At 51.2% G+C, this 16,696-nt stretch overlaps 1 protein-coding gene across 2 annotated transcripts in view; it reads left to right on the top strand.

The window, feature by feature from the left end:
• The window catches only part of ANXA6 (annexin A6), a 55,223-nt gene that overhangs the window by 13,883 nt on the left and 24,644 nt on the right, over positions 1-16,696 (top strand). For both annotated transcript variants that reach the window (XM_068536227.1, XM_068536226.1), the window contains exons 3-14: positions 2,858-2,948; positions 3,659-3,753; positions 4,631-4,744; positions 5,688-5,778; positions 6,713-6,792; positions 8,812-8,868; positions 9,698-9,791; positions 10,218-10,313; positions 10,938-10,996; positions 12,260-12,382; positions 13,843-13,901; positions 15,306-15,384. In XM_068536227.1, coding sequence (XP_068392328.1) covers positions 2,858-2,948; positions 3,659-3,753; positions 4,631-4,744; positions 5,688-5,778; positions 6,713-6,792; positions 8,812-8,868; positions 9,698-9,791; positions 10,218-10,313; positions 10,938-10,996; positions 12,260-12,382; positions 13,843-13,901; positions 15,306-15,384 — 1,038 coding nt within the window. The remainder of the gene's footprint in view (positions 1-2,857; positions 2,949-3,658; positions 3,754-4,630; positions 4,745-5,687; positions 5,779-6,712; positions 6,793-8,811; positions 8,869-9,697; positions 9,792-10,217; positions 10,314-10,937; positions 10,997-12,259; positions 12,383-13,842; positions 13,902-15,305; positions 15,385-16,696) is intronic.

Raw genomic sequence — 16,696 nt, 5'->3', positions numbered from 1 at the left:
GATAAAGGAGGCAAGAATATACAGTGGAGAAAAGACAACCTCTTCAATAAGTGGTGCTGGGAAAACTGGACAGGTACATGTAAAAGTATGAAATTAGAACACTCCCTAACACCATACACAAAAATAGACTCAAAATGGATTAAAGACCTAAATGTAAGGCCAGACACTATCAAACTCTTAGAGGAAAACATAGGCAGAACACTCTATGACATAAATCACAGCAAGATCCTTTTTGACCCACCTCCTAGAGAAATGGAAATAATAACACAAATAAACAAATGGGACCTGATGAAACTTAAAAGCTTTTGCACAGCAAAGGAAACCATAAACAAGACCAAAAGACAACCCTCAGAATGGGAGAAAATATTTGCAAATGAAGCAACTGACAAAGGATTAATCTCCAAAATTTACAAGCAGCTCATGCAGCTCAAAATCAAAAAAACCAACAACCCAATCCAAAAATGGGCAGAAGACCTAAATTGACATTTCTCCAAAGAAGATATACAGATTGCCAATAAACACATGAAAGAATGCTCAACATCAGTAATCATTAGAGAAATGCAAAGCAAGGCTACTTATTATTGTTGTGCAAAGACCCACATGGGAGAGAGACTGACTTGCAGCTGGCCAAGCCCGCCTCTAAGGGAGCGTTTTGATTGGGCCTTGTGTCAGCTGTTAGACTTCTGTCCTCCAGCATGGCATTGCCTCAGCTTTCAGGTGCAGCCTCTGCCCCAAATGCTGCCTCAACCACTGCACTGGGTGAGGAGGGAAGAGAGGGAGGAGGAGGAGCAGCAGCAGGAGAGAAGGTGTCAGCTTACTGCTGGGACCTCTTCCCTTCTTCCTGGGGGCTCCGCTTCCATCCTTCCCCTCTCCTCCTCCTTCCCTCCCGGCCACTTACAATCCCACGATCTTGGCAAATTTGGGCATCCGCAAGAGCCCTGAAGAATCTGGGCTTGCTTTCCTGACTGTTCTTGTGTGCTCTCGGCTCCAGGCCTTTGCCATGCTGTTTCTCTGTATGAAGCCTTTTCCTTCCCTCCCCCACCCCTTGGGCCAGCTGTTGCTCATCCTTTAGGGCTCAGCTTAGCCTTCCCCTCCAGGAAGTCTTCTTTGATTGCTCAGGGTATGTTCACAGTCATGTATCTGCCCGTACACCTATCCACCTAGGAAACAAATAGTGCCTAGTTGTGGCAAGCCTTGAGCTAGCTGCTGGGAATACATCAGTGAGCAAGACAGATACGCGTGGAGCTTTCTAAAGGGAGTATCTCTTTTCTGGTCTGGGTATCTGGCGTGTGCTACTCTTTCTTTCTCTGCCCAGCGGTGTGATCAGGTTGCAGGGGATTCACGGGTGGCAGGAAGAGGGCCGTGTCCCTTTCTGGTCATCCTCCCTGCCAGAACTTTAAATAGCAACCCTGCACCCACTCATGCATACCTTGGAGGAGCCAGCAACGGCTGACATAAACCAACAGAGCGTTCAAATGCCAGGCCAGGTCCTGCAGTGCAGGTGCCGGGAGACACAGGACGTGGTCGGAAGCTCATTTGCTGCCGTGCACTTCTTACTGCTCTAGGCACAGTTATGCGAGCCACCCCGCGCCTCCCATGAAGACTGTCCTGGTTCCCTCATCCAGCTGGAATTACCCTCCACTGTTTTCCCGAGTTGCTTTGCCTCTGTCATGGGGTATTTATTGCGAGCTCTATGCTAATTTGTGTTCTAGTCTCTCTCCTCCACTGGGTCAGAAGCTCATGAAAGTCAGGCTCGGGTCTTCTTTCTCCCTGAATCTTCAGCCCTTCGCATCGGACCTGGCACAGGCTAAGTGCCCTGTCACTGCACTGTGTGCTTAGTGCCCTGGGCTCTGGGATCCGCAGCTATCCCAGCTCTCGCTGCTCTCCGGGGCCCCATGGCTGACCCATATCTGACTTCTCTGTGAACCAACCCATTGTGCATTCAGCTTCGATGTCTAAGATTCTCTGACTTTGCCTCTCCCCGCCTTTGTCCCAAGGACCCAGCCAGCTTGTCCTCAGATGCCAGTTCATGGCTCAGTTTACTGGGCCCAGAAGAGCAGCACCTCATCTGGGTGTTGATTCTGAGGGTGGCTCTGGGCCCCGCACCCTGGGCCAGGACCCCACCCTCAGAAGCTGGCAGCTGCAAGGTTTCTGGAGCTAGAGAGCAAAGGGGAACTGGACAGAGATGTGGGTTCTCTGTGACCCCAGCAAGTGGCTTCCCTTTGTGGGGCTTGGTTTCTTTGTTTCCGTGATAGAGATCATCTTAAGCGCTTCTACAAGACACTAAAAAAATCACACTCATGGAGGTGAAAGGGCTTTGCACACCGTAAAGTGCCATAAACATATGTGGGGCTCTGGTTACTTTTGCAGGAATCATTCCCACCCCCTGCACTCAGTCTGGCTTTTATCTCTCCTGGGTCCTGGGAAAGTGGTGCAGAGCCGGGGGCTTGGCTGAGCTCTCCTCCGTGGGGAAATGGCACCACCCTTGGGGCAGGCGGTGGCAGGAGGTACAGGGAGAGTCCTCCGTACCCTTGCCTGGGCTTTCTGTAGCCAGCGCTCCATTTCAGGGGTGAGGAGCTCAGCCACGCTCCAGGTGAGCGACGACGGTGTGTGGGGTAGGACAGTGCAGGTGGGGATGGAGAGAAGTGGGCAGATTCCATCTCACCATGTCCTGGGTCTCTTCAGAGAACTGTGAAAATACATCCCTGGGTCTTGCCGTGGCCATTATGGGGACTGGGTTTGGGGATTTGTGACAAATATCTGATCATTTTAGGGACAGCGGGGACCTTTATCCTGTGGCTAGGGCTGGGAACCCCGTTCAGGGCCAGCACCTCACCCTCTGCTGTTCTCTCCACAGGGTGCCAAGTACCGGGGCTCCATTCACAACTTCCCGGACTTCGACCCCAGCCAGGATGCCGACACTCTGTACAACGCCATGAAGGGCTTCGGTGGGTGCTCGGCCGCCAGGAGTGGGGCCCCAAGGAAGAGAAGCGGGATTCAACTGGGCTTGAGCGTGTCCCCATACCAAAAGGATAGCCCTTTGGGTGGGCGGTGGGGTGGGATGGTGAGATGTACTCGGTCATTCTTTGGTCTCCTCTTTTTATTACTATAATTTTATAATGAACTGTTCCAGACGAATAAAAAGATCTAAGGAGTAGGAGAAACTTTACCCATAGACCTGCCACCCAACTTGAGAAATAGCACTTGCTTCCTCATACAGTTGAAACCTTCATGGTAGGTCCCCCTCCTGATAGCATCACTCTGTCTTTTCCCTTGGGGGTAAGCACTACCCTGAATTTGCTGCTATTATTCTCTTTTCTTTTCCCTGTCACTGAAAGAACCCTGTCCTGGGCGTTAGGACACCTGGGTTTTTCTAAGCCAGGCTCATTGGGAGACCTTGGGTGAGTCGTTGCTCCTTTCTGGGCCTCAGTTTCCTTATCCGTGTGATGAGGAGCTAGATCACGGGCCCTCTGAGCTCAGATACTACATGTGCTAGGATCTCTCTCAGTGGTGGCTTGTCAGGTCCCCATAGATCCCCCCTCCAACGTCACTGCCTCACGCGAGCAGAAGGCTGATGCTGAGGACTTGCAGGGAGCAGCCCTGGTGGGCTTCCTGGAGGCAGGTTGGGGTAGGGTGACAGGTGCCTCCCCTCTTCTAGGCAGTGACAAGGAGGCCATACTGGAGCTGATTACTTCCCGGAGCAACAGGCAGAGGCAGGAGATCTGCCAGAACTACAAGTCCCTCTATGGCAAGGTAACCATGGCAACCAGAGGGCGGGTGGGATGGGGGGGTGAATGATTTCATTCACCTGTGTGTTCAGGGCCTTTCCTGAGTATTTTACTCCAGGTCAGCCTCTGTGCTGGCAGTTCTGCCCTTTTCTTTTTCTTTTTCTTTTTCTTTTTTTTTTGGCTGCGTTGGGTCTTCGTTGCTGTGCACGTGCTTTCTCTAGTTGTGGCGAGCTGGGGCTACTCTTCATTGCGGTGCGTGGGCGTCTCATTGCGGTGGCTTCTCTTGCTGCGGAGCAAGGGCTTAAGTAGTTGTGGGCGCGTGGGCTCAGTAGTTGTGGCGCACGGGCTCTAGAGCGCAGGTTCAGTAGTTGTGGCGCTTAGTTGCTCCGTGGCATGTGGGATCTTCCTGGACCAGGGATCAAACTTGTGTCCCCTGCATTGGCAGGCGGATTCTTAACCACTGCGCCACCAGGGAAGTCCCCTCCTTTTTTCTTCTCTCAGGCAGGGACCATTCAGCCACTGGAACATCTAGAGCACCTGCTTCACGCTGGGCACTGTGTTAGGGGTTAGGGCTACACAGGTGAATAAGACCTGAGGGTGTTAACCCTATGGACTCACGGACCGTGGGAGAGACACACAGTGAACAAGTAAACAGAACACGGCTGGGAAGAGGCACAGTGCTGTGGACTTGAATCCTGCCATTTGCTAGCTGCGTGCCTCTGGGCAGGTTACCTGATGTCTCTAAACCCATTTCTGAAGGCTGATGATAGTATGTACCTCCACGAATGAGGATTAAGTGAGATTACTTAGCCCAGTGCCTGTACAGAGTAAGTGCTCATTAAATGTAATTCTTATCATTATAACTGCTCTTCCATCTCCTCCTCCCTCTGCCCCGCAACCAGGACCTCATTGCAGACTTGAAGTACGAGCTGACAGGGAAGTTTGAACGACTGATTGTGGGTCTCATGAGGCCACCTGCCTATAGCGATGCCAAAGAAATTAAAGACGCCATCTCGGTATGAAGCCTGGGTCTGCACATGTGTGAGGGTTGGGGGCGTGGTTAATGGGAGAGTCCAACCTCTCCAGCAAGCGTTCAGTGAGCCCTGCACCCACCCGGCACGTGTGCCCTGCTTCAAGGCAGCTTGCCCAAATCCTATCCCAGGGGGGCGCCACGGTCTCCTCCAGATGGACAGAGGAGGGACAGGTGTCGGTGTGAGGCCCACACGCCCACCCCAGCAGCTTACAGTCCCGAGGAAGCAGGACACAGGGAAGTGGAGACAGATTGTGTCCAACACCCAAAGGCCAAGGGCATGTTAAAGGAAGTCATGAGGACAGGCCCTGGGCTCGGGGTGGCTGGAGAGGGCGTCACAGAAGATGAGAGGATCGAGCTGGGCCCAGAGCCTGGAGAGGATTTGGTTGATCAGAGTGGGCTGGAGAGGAAATGGCAGGAGCGGCTGAGGAGGTGTGTTCAGGATCTGAGGAGCAGCCCAGGCTAGTGGAGGTAGAAAGTCGCTCCCCACCAAGCAGGGAGAGACCAAATGCCCTTGAGTGTACTTAGCACTTTACAGTTTATAAAGTGCTATGATCTTTGCCTCAGATGAGCTAGTAAACATGAATTTGTTTCTGACTAATAAACTTAGCCAGGTAAGAGGTTATCACCTTCTCATTCTTCCTGTGAGTTCAGTAGAGCAACTAGTATCATCTCCATTTTATAGATGAGAAAAGAGAGGTGCAGAAAGATAAAGTTTTTTTAATGAGCAATCACAAAGCAAGCTGCAGGCAGAGGTGGCTCTAGAACCCCTGTCTCAGGGCAGCAGCTCCAGCTTGGTGCCTAAGAGCTGTGTTAGGGGCACACTGAGTGCTGCGGGTTTCCTTGCTCTGACCACCCCAGGTTCCCATCCCGGGGCTGGTGCCCTCCCATCCCAACCCTTGACTCACATGCCCCTTCCCTTCTCCCAGGGCATTGGTACCGATGAGAAGTGCCTCATTGAGATCTTGGCTTCGCGGACCAACGAGCAGATCCACCAGCTGGTGGCAGCGTACAAAGATGGTGAGAAGAGCAGGAGGGGCCATTCAGGGTTTTTCAGATGTGTAATGAAGGTGATCACAAGAGTAGGGACCCTAAGACTCTACCCGTTCACCTTTTTTTCTCCTTCCCTCTGTTCTGTCCATCCATCCAATAAGTACCTGCTCTGTGCTGGGCAGTGTGCTAGGTTCTCAGGATATGACGGTGGGCATGTGTATAGTCCCTGCCTGAGAGCTTATAGATTAATGAGGTAACGAGGGATACAGATAATAAACAGGTAAACAAATAAACATGATGATGACTTGTTGTGGTGAAGAGTTATGAAGGAAACAAACAGAGAACAAGCATGCGACTTTAACTGGGGAGGACGTGCTTCAGACAGGTGGTCAGGGAAGCCTGTCTTGGGAGGAAACGAGAAGGATCCAGTTGTACACAGAGTGGGGAAGAAGACCCAGGAGAGGGAATGGCAAGACCAAAGGCCCTCGAGCAGAATAAGCCTGGTATCCAGTGCGAGGCTAGAGCAGTAGAGGGCAGGACAGGATTACACAGGGCCGTGTAGGCCAAGAGAGAGAGACAATGTTTATTCCAAGCCCAGTGGGAAACAGAGGAGCCCACGATGGATGTGGGCTTTAAGACAGTCACCCATGTTGCTTTGGATTGGAGAAGCAGAGAGAACAGTCAGAAGGCTGTAGCCACTGTCCAGGTGAGTGACGATGGTGTCTGGGGTAGGACAGCGCAGGTGGGGATAGAGAGACGTGGGCAGATTCCATCTCATCACATCATGGGTCAGTACAGAGAACTGTGAAAATACACCCTGGGTCTTGCCATGGCTGTCATGGAGACTGGGTTTGGGAATTTGTAACAAATATCTGATCATTTTAGGGGCAGCAGGGACTTTTATCCTGGTTTCGTGGGGTGTCCTGGGGATGGGGCTAGAGCTTGTGTTCCTTCCCCGCAGCCTACGAGCGAGACCTGGAGGCTGACATCATTGGGGACACCTCTGGTCACTTCCAGAAGATGCTCGTGGTCCTGCTGCAGGTTGGTCCACCTTGGGGCCCTCCCCGAGCTCTCTGCCAGGGTGCAGGGGGCTGTGAGCACCTTCTCCCTGTTTTCTCAAACAGGGTGGCCCGTGAGGGCCTCCTTGGTGGTTCTGCACATGTAAAGTCCTCCTTGGTGTTTTGTGGCCTCCCCTCCCCCTCTGCCCATCTTATCCTCAAACTTGAGATGGTTTCTCTCTGGCTCACCTGGGTGTGGAATCTGAGCGTCCAGGGTCTATTCTGTCCCCCGTGGCTTGCACAGGCAGGTGACCTGCATTTCTTTTCACATACCCTGTCTCTCTTGTGCTCCTGTGTCCTCCTTCCTCTCTCCACACATACCCCTTCCCCCTCCTCTCCAGCCTCGCTCCTGCCATGGCTTCCCCAGCCACTGCACCTACCTGAGCTCACCAGCAGGGGCGCCAGCGGGGGCATAGCATCTCTGGAGCTGCCTGCGTGGCATTCCCCCGTAGCCAAGCCCTGCTACTCCCTCCCACCCACGGATGACAAAAAAAGAGAGCATAAAGATGCTGCACACTGGTGTCCATGGCTGAGTTCTGCCTGCCCAAGTTGGGTTTTTTCCTTTGTTCATTTCCCCCCACATACGTTTTTTATAAAAAAACCACTTTGAGTTAGTTGCTAACATTTAAAACTAGGGAGATTTTGGTCCAAAACCAGATCTCTAGATTCTTTTGAATAATCTAAAGCTCTGGCAACAGCAGGCCTGCATTCTGCACGACTGCGGTGTCTGGAGTACACATCCCACCCTGCTGCTTATCCTCTCCCTGCCTAGCCCCATGGGAACCTCTGTGACCGCTGGCCCCTTGGGAACAGGCATTGAGGTATCTCAAGTCCAGCTCCAAGGACCAAACTTTTAGGGAGCTTTATATATAAAGCCACCTCTTTGTTTCTTTCATTGCCCTCCCTCTCCCCGTTTTACAGCAGCTGCTCCCAGTTCTCTTCCTCTTGTTACCATAACTATCCTCATTCCGTATTAAGCAGCTGCGGAATTATCAGGAGATGATCTTCAAGAGTGGGAAAGCGTGGCCTTTGCCCCCATTTTCAAAGCGCATGTTCCGGACAGGAGCGTTCCAGCCTGTATCTTGGAGTCGAGGATGTGGCCTCCTCAGTATCTAACATCTAGCAGGCGGTTACATAGCACCGATTGTAAGCGTACCGGCTCTGTCTCCTTAGGCTGACTCCCAAAGAGAACCAGGGGGTTTGAGATCCTGAAATGCACAGTTCAGGGGGAACAGGAGATAAGCATAGGCTTGACCTCTGCCCACATAACTAGGAGCCCAGTATGGCTGGCCCCTGGCTTCTATGAGTATCCCCCTCTGTCTGATGGGGCATAGGGCGTGGGTGGAGTGACAGGAACACAAATAGGATTTGGTGCCTTCACAGCTTGTGAGCTCAGATCTCAGGCCCCTAGTCTCAAATCCTCATTGGTGAATTCCTTGGGTTAAGATATGGGAGCCCCTAACAGAATGCAAATATGCAGACTTTTGACCCCTATGATATTGTTGGATGGCCTCGTGGGCCATGCCAGGGCTTGTGGCAGGAGTCCTATCCTCAGAGATGTTCTCATTACAAGGCTTCCTCTGGGGTGGAGGCACCTAGGAAGACATTGGTTATTCTCAGGACTCCCCTGTTTGGTCCAAGCTCCAAGGATGAGGGAGAAGCCAGTGGGAGGGGCCCTATGATTTGCTGCAAAATAGATGCTGTGGTCTGTTTTTTTTCTTTTTCTTTTTTTTTTTGGCTGCCCTGCGCGGCGTGTGGGATTTCAGTTCCTCAACCAGGGATTGAACCCAGGCCCTCAGCGGTGAGAGCTCGGATCATATCCACTGGACCACCAGGGAATTCCCAGGTGCTGTGGTCTTGATCCAGTGGCTGCTGTCAGTCTCTTCTCCTGGACACTCTGGGCCACCACGGTTTTCCCAGTCCTCCCTGTCTCCACCACTGGCATCCAGGCTTTGTCCTGGCTCTGGTATTTGAACCACATGTTCCTTGTCTTTCTGCCCAGGGAACCAGGGAGGAGGATGATGTAGTGAGCGAGGACCTGGTGCAGCAGGACGTCCAGGTAAATCAGCACCAGTGGAGGTCCCCGGGCACAGCGAGGCAGCCCTGAGAGAGGGGAGAGGTTGGGCATCCAGGGAAGGGCTGGAGGCAAAGTAATTTGCATCAGATACCAGAAATAACTGACTCACAGCCATCATTTATACAGTGCTTTGTTGAAGAAAGGACTTAAGTTAGCTTTCAAAGGTACACAGTATGTAAAGTTGGTGAGATGTATTTTGGAGCTTTTCATCATTTGTTCATTTATTCATTCAGTTAATTAATATTTATTGAACACTTACTATGTGCCAGGCATTCTGCCAAGCATTGGGGAATCCTAAATGAACAAAGTCAGACAGTACTGGGGAGACAGGCATATATTAATCACACAAACACCTTCCCTATAGATATACCATACATTCCAGGTGTTTTGAGCTCCCACTATGTGCCAGTAACACTGCAGCAGTAGATACAGAGAATGTAAGACATAACTCCTGTTCTTGAGGAGCCCATGTCATAGTGGGAAGCAAGGCATATAAATATTATAATATACACTGGATCAAAGCTGTAAAGAAACAGGAAGCCTAGAAGAAGGAGGGGAGGAAAGAGAACTCTGCCTAGGGACATCAGGAAGTGCTTTGAGAACAGGTGGGATGTTTAATCTGGGCCCTGAAGTTTGAGCAGGAGATTCCCCAGAAAGAAAGGGAGAAAGCTGTACAGGTGTATGCAGATGTCCTGAGGCTACCAATTACTGGCATGTTCAGGGATCTGGCAGCAGTTCTGAGTGGCTTGGCTGGTGAGTTCTGTCTCCTGCGGTTTCCTCTTTTAGTTAAGTCCCACCTCTTCCCCTTCAGGACCTGTACGAGGCAGGGGAACTGAAATGGGGAACAGATGAAGCCCAGTTCATTTACATTTTGGGAAATCGCAGCAAGCAGCACCTTCGGTTGGGTAAGCTCCAGAGAAGACCTACAGCTGCCCCCTTGGAGTTATGCCAAGATTTCCTTTCTTTTCCTTTTCTGCTAAGGGAGCGTGATCGCTGCCTCGGCCACAACCCAAACACTAGTCTTGATTTTATTAGACGGTGGTTTGTATAGGCCCTCATGAGAGGCCTTAACAGGATGTTCAGCCCCTCCGTCTCAGTACCAGTCCTGTCTTCATGTCGGAGCAGGAGGTGTACACAGTCCCTCACAGCGGACGCAGCGAGGCTGCATGGTAGCTGGTGATGTGCACGACCTCCCTGACCCTCCCTAAGTGCCAGCCCTGCCTTCATGGTGGCACTCTGGTCCTGGCCACTGTGCCTCCCCTTCTGAAGTCCCCATTCCTTCCAGTGTTATGGGGGTGCTCTTGACACCCCTTTCTCTCTGTCGGACTCAGTGTTTGATGAGTATCTGAAGACCACGGGGAAGCCGATCGAAGCCAGCATCCGAGGGGAGCTGTCCGGGGACTTTGAGAAGCTGATGCTTGCTACGGGTGCGTCCTGACGTTGCATTCCCGGGGCCTTGGAGGGATTCAGGGATTCTGACCCAGGAACACGGGAATTGTATGGTATGGAGGTGGGAAGGAGAAAACCAGATTGTTTGCAAGCCAGACATTTCAAGAGTCAGTATGTCAGCCTGGGGTAGGTTGTGTGTATGTGTTTCTTGGGGGAGAGCTACGGCCCAGCCCTCATCTTGCCCAGAGCTATCCCCCACCAACCCTATTTAAAGTAGTCAGGTTCTACCGCGCTCTGCCAGCAAGATCCAGAGGTTCAGCCGGTACCTTTCTGTTGAGGAACTACCTTTCCCAGCCCCATCCCAGATGCTTCCCCATCTGACCCAGTTCCCTGTGAAACCCCGAAGGACCAGAAAGTGGAAGGGGGTCCTTGCAGTGCACTCCCCACATTACAACAGGCCCATTTCCCAATTTCTCTATCCCCTGGGTTTGTGATAAAAGTGGTGGGTCTGGGGTGCTCTAGGACTGCGGTTTATCAGGAACCAGGTTCTTCCCAGGTTTGAACTTGGTGGCCCCCAAGGAATGGAAACAACAAAGGGCTCGGGCCACCCCTTCGTCCTTCCGAGGCAGCCAGAATAACTACCTCTTCCCCCCTCTTCTCAGTGAAGTGCATCCGGAGCACCCCAGAGTATTTTGCTGAGAGGCTCTTCAAGGCCATGAAGGTGCGTGGTGGGGTTGATGTGAATGAGGTAGGGGGATGGGGGCTCTGCACGCCTCCGCAGGACTGTCGGGTGTCTGGCAAATCCTTGGGGTCCACCGGCCAAAGAGAGTGTTCAAGGCGTTGACCACAGGACAGCGTGATGGCACTTTGTCCCAGGTGAGCTCCAGAGCCTGGAGTGCTGCCTGGTCACACACCTGCCCACCCGGTACCTGCCCTGTCCTCATGATTGATCAGAGGGTGCAGTGACCGCCTGCACCCGATCCAGCTAGCCAGCTGGCTTGGAAGCCCATGCTTTTTTTCTTTTTTTTTTTTTTTAATTTTTATTGGAGTATAGTTGATTTACACTGTTGTGTTAGTTTCAGGTGTACAGCAAAGTGAATCTGTTATACATACATCTCTTTTTTAGATTCTTTTCCCATATAGGCCGTTACAGAGTATTGAGTAGAGTTCCCTGTGCTATACAGTAGGTCCTTATTAGTTATCTATTTTATACATAGTAGTGTGTATATGTCAATCCCAATCGGAAGCCCATGCTTTTTAAATACTATTAAACAGAATGTTTATATACAATGTACGTAAAAAAGCGAAAAACACTTTGGCATTTTCTGCCAAGATTCGTGATGTTCATCCCTGGGACCCGGGTACTGAGGATAGTGCTTCCCAGGACTTTACACACATGACACACAGAAAGTGGTGATATTTCCATAGTGCACCAGGCTGAATGAACACAGTCATTTGTTGCCAGAGGCCATAGGCCCAAAGTCCCTGCATGGCCATCCCACAAGGACAAGTGGCCTGTAGCCCATCCTCTGTCTTCCAGAGCCAGAGTGAGCTGGACAGCTGGGCCCCGCAGAGACGTTTGCCTGTATGATGTGTTCATAATAACGTTCATAGCAGTATTGTCCGTATTATGAAAGAACTAGAAACAACCCAGTGTCCATCAGGAGCAGCATGGACAAATAAATGCATAGTGGTGTATTTACAGAGTTCCAAAATGTGCAAACCTAAACGACGTATCGCTTAGAGTTAAAAAGTTAGGTAAAATTATGAGGGTATCAAGGATGGGAATGACATGAGGTGGGGGGAGGAAGGAGATAAAAGCAGGAGGGACACACAGGGAGCTTTGGAGGGATTGGCAATTTGCTTCTTTCGTTCTTAATTTTAACATTTTATCACAAAAAGTTGTATTTTCAGTTGAGCTGGGGGCTGTCAGCACTCCAGCCTCCTCTCAACTCCCCGTCCCCCAAACCCGCTTGTCTTGCAGGGGCTGGGGACTCGGGACAACACCCTGATCCGCATCATGGTCTCCCGCAGTGAGCTGGACATGCTTGACATCCGGGAGATATTCCGGACGAAATATGAAAAGTCCCTGTACAGCATGATCAAGGTGAGGCGCTCACGGGGGTACAGAGAGGGCTGGGGAGCTCTCCCAAGAGGAAAGGCACTGTCCTGGAAAGCTGGGCATCTCATGGGGATTCCAGGAGCCTCAGCCTGTGGCACCTTCAGGGAATTTAAGGCAGCCCAACAGAGGAGCAAGTGTCCAGGGTGCTTGTAAGACATGAGGCACCTCTTTAGAGGAAGGCAGGGCGGGGCCGTGAAGAGCATGAAGTTGAATCCAGATTGAGGACTCCATCCCTAGGGCAGTGAGAGGTCAGCCTCCTGAAGGCAGCAGGAGGCACTGAAGAACACAAAGGAGGGTTTATTTGGGACCTGTTGGTCCTGGGCCAGGCGATGACTCTGGGCTGTCCAGCCCACGAGACTGGAAACAGGAGACAGATGCAGAGCTGGTTGGGTTCTCCTTGTTTCAGGTGAGTGGGATAAAGCTTTCTGAGTTCAAGCTGTGCTCCCAAAGTGTGTTTCTTTTTTTTTTTTCTTTATAAATTTATTTATTGATTTATTGATTTTTGGCTGCGTTGGGTCTTTGTTGCTGCGCGCGGGTTTTCTCTAGTTGCGGTGAGCGGGGCCTACTCTTCGTTGCAGTGCTCGGGCTTCTCATTGCGGTGGCTTCTCTTGTTGCGGAGCACGGGCTCTAGGCGCACGGGCTTCAGTAGTTGTGGCTCATGGGCTCTAGAGCACAGGCTCAGTAGTTGTGGCGCACGGGCTCAGTTGCTCCGCGGTATGTGGGGTCTTCCTGGACCAGGGATCGAACCCGTGTCCCCTGCATTGGCAGGCGGATTCTTAACCACTGCACCACCAGGGAAGCCCCCCAAAGTGTATTTCTAAATAGGAATTGTATAGGCATTGTGTGCAAAAATGTCCCATGGAAAATGTTTGGGAAAAAGTAGAATAAGCAAAGATAAGTCAGCTTCTTTACCTCAGAACTTCTCACAGCCTTCACTATAGTTTGTCCATTATGAGGCTCCAAGAGGGATGTAGAATATGCCGTGTCTATCAAATGTACATTTGTTTGTTTGGTTTTGGCACTCCCAATGTTTTTGCTCAGGGAGCCCTGTTTTATGGACTATTTCATGTGGGAGAGCGCGGCTGGGGATTATCTGGTGGCAGGGGTGTGCTGAGGCCAGCTGTCTGGGGAAGGCATCTCCTCTTAATTCCACGTTCAGTAGAGGCATATCGGTAGCTTGGAATTGTCCATTGGAGGTATTTACACCACGGAAATTGGCAAATGCTACAAATCAGGGCTTTTTTTTCTTTTTTTCCCAGAGAGCCAGTTGTTAATACTCACCAGTACACCACTTTCTGGTCTCAGCCACCTCCAGACAGGAGGAGAGTCAGGGCTGCTGTGACTGTGTGGTCAGCCTCCCCCTGTTTGGGGGAGAACCTCCCCTCCTTGTCTGAGAGGATCCCAGGGCTGAGTGAGAGGTAACCTTTCTCTGTGTTTCTCCCCAGAACGACACCTCTGGCGAGTACAAGAAGACTCTGCTGAAGCTGTGTGGGGGAGATGATGAGTAAGTGACCTCCTGGCCCAGGGCTGGAGGACGTGGCCTCAGGCGTGGCCGGTCAGGATTCTCTTGGCCTCATCTGGATGGATGGGTGGATGGATGGATGGATGGATGGATGGATGGATGATGGATTGGATAGGCTTGGGGATTCCCCGAAGGTCAGAGCACCACAAAGGTGAAAGTCTGCGTGTCCATGTATGTGCACATGAGTGTGGTCTCCCATACATGGAGACATCTACTACTCCTGTGAACTTGGAAATCAGTCTGGGGGTGTGGACCAGGAATCAGAATATGAGGGTCTAGGCCCTGCTACTTTCTTCACAGGTGCTTCTCGGTTTCATCATCTGTTAAATGGAAAACATGCAGGTGCCTGCTCTGACTGCTTGTTATTCAGCATCTCTGTATTAAGTACTCTCCACGTGCAGGCATTGAGGGGAAGCACAGTGATGATGCCTCCGGCCTAGAAAGGCATACAGACCAGGGTGTATGTACATGATGGGGAAGTATACGAGCCTCTGAGAGCCCTCAGAGGGTGCACTATCCCAGACAGGGCGGAGAGGCTCCTGGAGATAATGAGGCTGAGACGCAAGGAGGAAGGTGAAGAGGTGAAGACAGGGGCTGGAGGGCGAGTGTTTGGGGTGGAGAGAGGGCCTAGAGAGGAGAAGGCACAGCCTGGTTCATTTATGTAACTGAGGTCGCACTTTTGTAGCATGCTGGGGAGAGATGAGGCTGAGAGGTGGGCAGGGTCCGGGGCCTCTTCCTGGCACACGGACCTCACCTAAGGGTAGCAGAGAGCCAGCCATTGGAGGAGTGAAATTGGGGCATGACTTGACCAGATTTGGGTGCTAGGAAAGGAACTACAGGTACTCTGATTTCCCTTCTCTGGGGCTTATAACGATCCAGTTAAGTAGGGAATACGAGAGCCCCCTGTTTACCTTTGTTAAGCGCCTTAGGGGCCGATTCAGTTCAGCAGATATTTACCTGGCAACTAATAAACCGGGGTGCTTAGCAGAAGGAGAGGTAGAGATGGCATGGGCCTAAGCTGGTCATGGACATGTCTGAGAGGGGAGACTTGGATAGAAGTCACTCAAATTATAAAGAGGAAAGGGGAGGTTGAGGGACTAGAGAAATCATCTCCTGCATGGGGCCTGGCACCAGGAAGGCTGCTGCTCAGAGCCAGCATGGTCGGGGGGGTCGCAAGAGAGGGTAGAAGGTTCTCAGAAGTGGAGGGAGGGCTGTGGTGAATGGGTGAGGCCCAGGCGGGAGAGAAGGGAAAGCCAGATGGATTTACTTAAAGTGTGTGTGCATGAGTGTGTGTGTGTGTGTGTGTGTGTAAGCGTGTGTTGTGTGTGTGAGTGTTGCCCACGATGACCTTCCCTCCTGTCCTCTCCCTAACACCCTCCATTCCAGTGCTGCTGGCAAGTTCTTCCCGGAGGCAGCGCAGGTGGCCTATCAGATGTGGGAACTTAGTGCAGTGGCCCGAGTAGAGGTCAGACCCTCCCCCCCTCCTGCTTGACCTCTTGACCGCAGCTTCCACTCTTCCGCTCGCACCTTCCTGCTACTCTGGTTGGCACCCAGCTGCCCCCTGGTGGCCAACCCGAGACGTTGAGGCTCACGTCTTGAAGCTTCCTGTTCTCCGCGGAGTGATGGATGGGAGGGTGGGCACTCTGGTGTTGGCATCTGATTCCTGCGTTCACCTCTCACATGCTGGGAGGTGTTCTGCCCCACTAACTACTAACAGACCTTGCCAGATGGAGACCTGGTTGGTTCAATAGCGGGGCCTATCCCATCCTGGGTCCGACAGTTGGGTTTTGGAGGCATGAAAGCTGAGAACAGATGGGCACCCCTGGGTGCACTGCGGGATTCTTGGTCATCCTGACCATCCTCAGACCCAGGGCCCGCACAGGGCAAGAAGGAAGGGTTTCACAGAAGCACTCAGGGCAAACACATCCAGGGACTCTGGTAGCACTTAGCCCCTACGAAAATATTTGGAACCTAGGACTCTATTACTCGCTCGCTAGCTACCTTCGGCAGGTCCCCACATCTCTCTGTCTCCATCTCTCAGGCGAGGCTGTTAGACATGGCAGTCTGGATGCCCTCCAAGGGCTCTTGTGCTCTGATGTTCTAGGACAGCGTTTCCCAAATTATAAGGCAAGAGCTGTCATTGCAGATGATCTTAAGTCATATGAGAAATGAATTGAGTTTTTTTTCTGGCGAGGGGGACCTCCATGGCATTAAATAACCCTGACTCCACATAGTGAGAAAGCTGCTCCACTTCACTTTCATCAACCTTATTGTTAATGTCAAAGAAGGAGTCTCAGTTTGGTGCCTCATCTTTGCCATAGTCGCTAATTTCCCCTCTTCACAAAGAGCTGAGAGAGCTAGCTTCAGGTTCACAGCTTCTGGCAAGCCACGGTGTCTTGTTAAATTTGGTGGTATTTGAAAACATGTTTTTTGTTTTTATGACATTTATTTTCATGGGTTATTATCAGTTTATGGCACATGACACCAACTTTCTATTCATGATAGTGATATAAAATTATTTTCATTCATTAATTCATTGAGCAAATTTTTTTTTGAGAGCTTACCCCTGTGTCAGGCACTGCTGCAGGCTCTTGAGATATATCAAAGAACGAAATGGACCAAAATCCTTGCCCTTTAGGAATATTTAAATGCACTTCAAAATGAATGCATTTAAATAAAACAGAAAAGAAGCTGAATTAAGTTAAAATATTAAGAAATAGCATAGGGCATACACAAATATAGAAAACATTATGAAGGTCATTCAGGAGTGATTGAAA

Source organism: Eschrichtius robustus, chromosome 2 (assembly GCF_028021215.1).
Source record: "Eschrichtius robustus isolate mEscRob2 chromosome 2, mEscRob2.pri, whole genome shotgun sequence".
Taxonomy (NCBI): domain Eukaryota; kingdom Metazoa; phylum Chordata; class Mammalia; order Artiodactyla; family Eschrichtiidae; genus Eschrichtius; species Eschrichtius robustus.
This window is presented reverse-complemented; position numbering and strand designations above follow the sequence as displayed.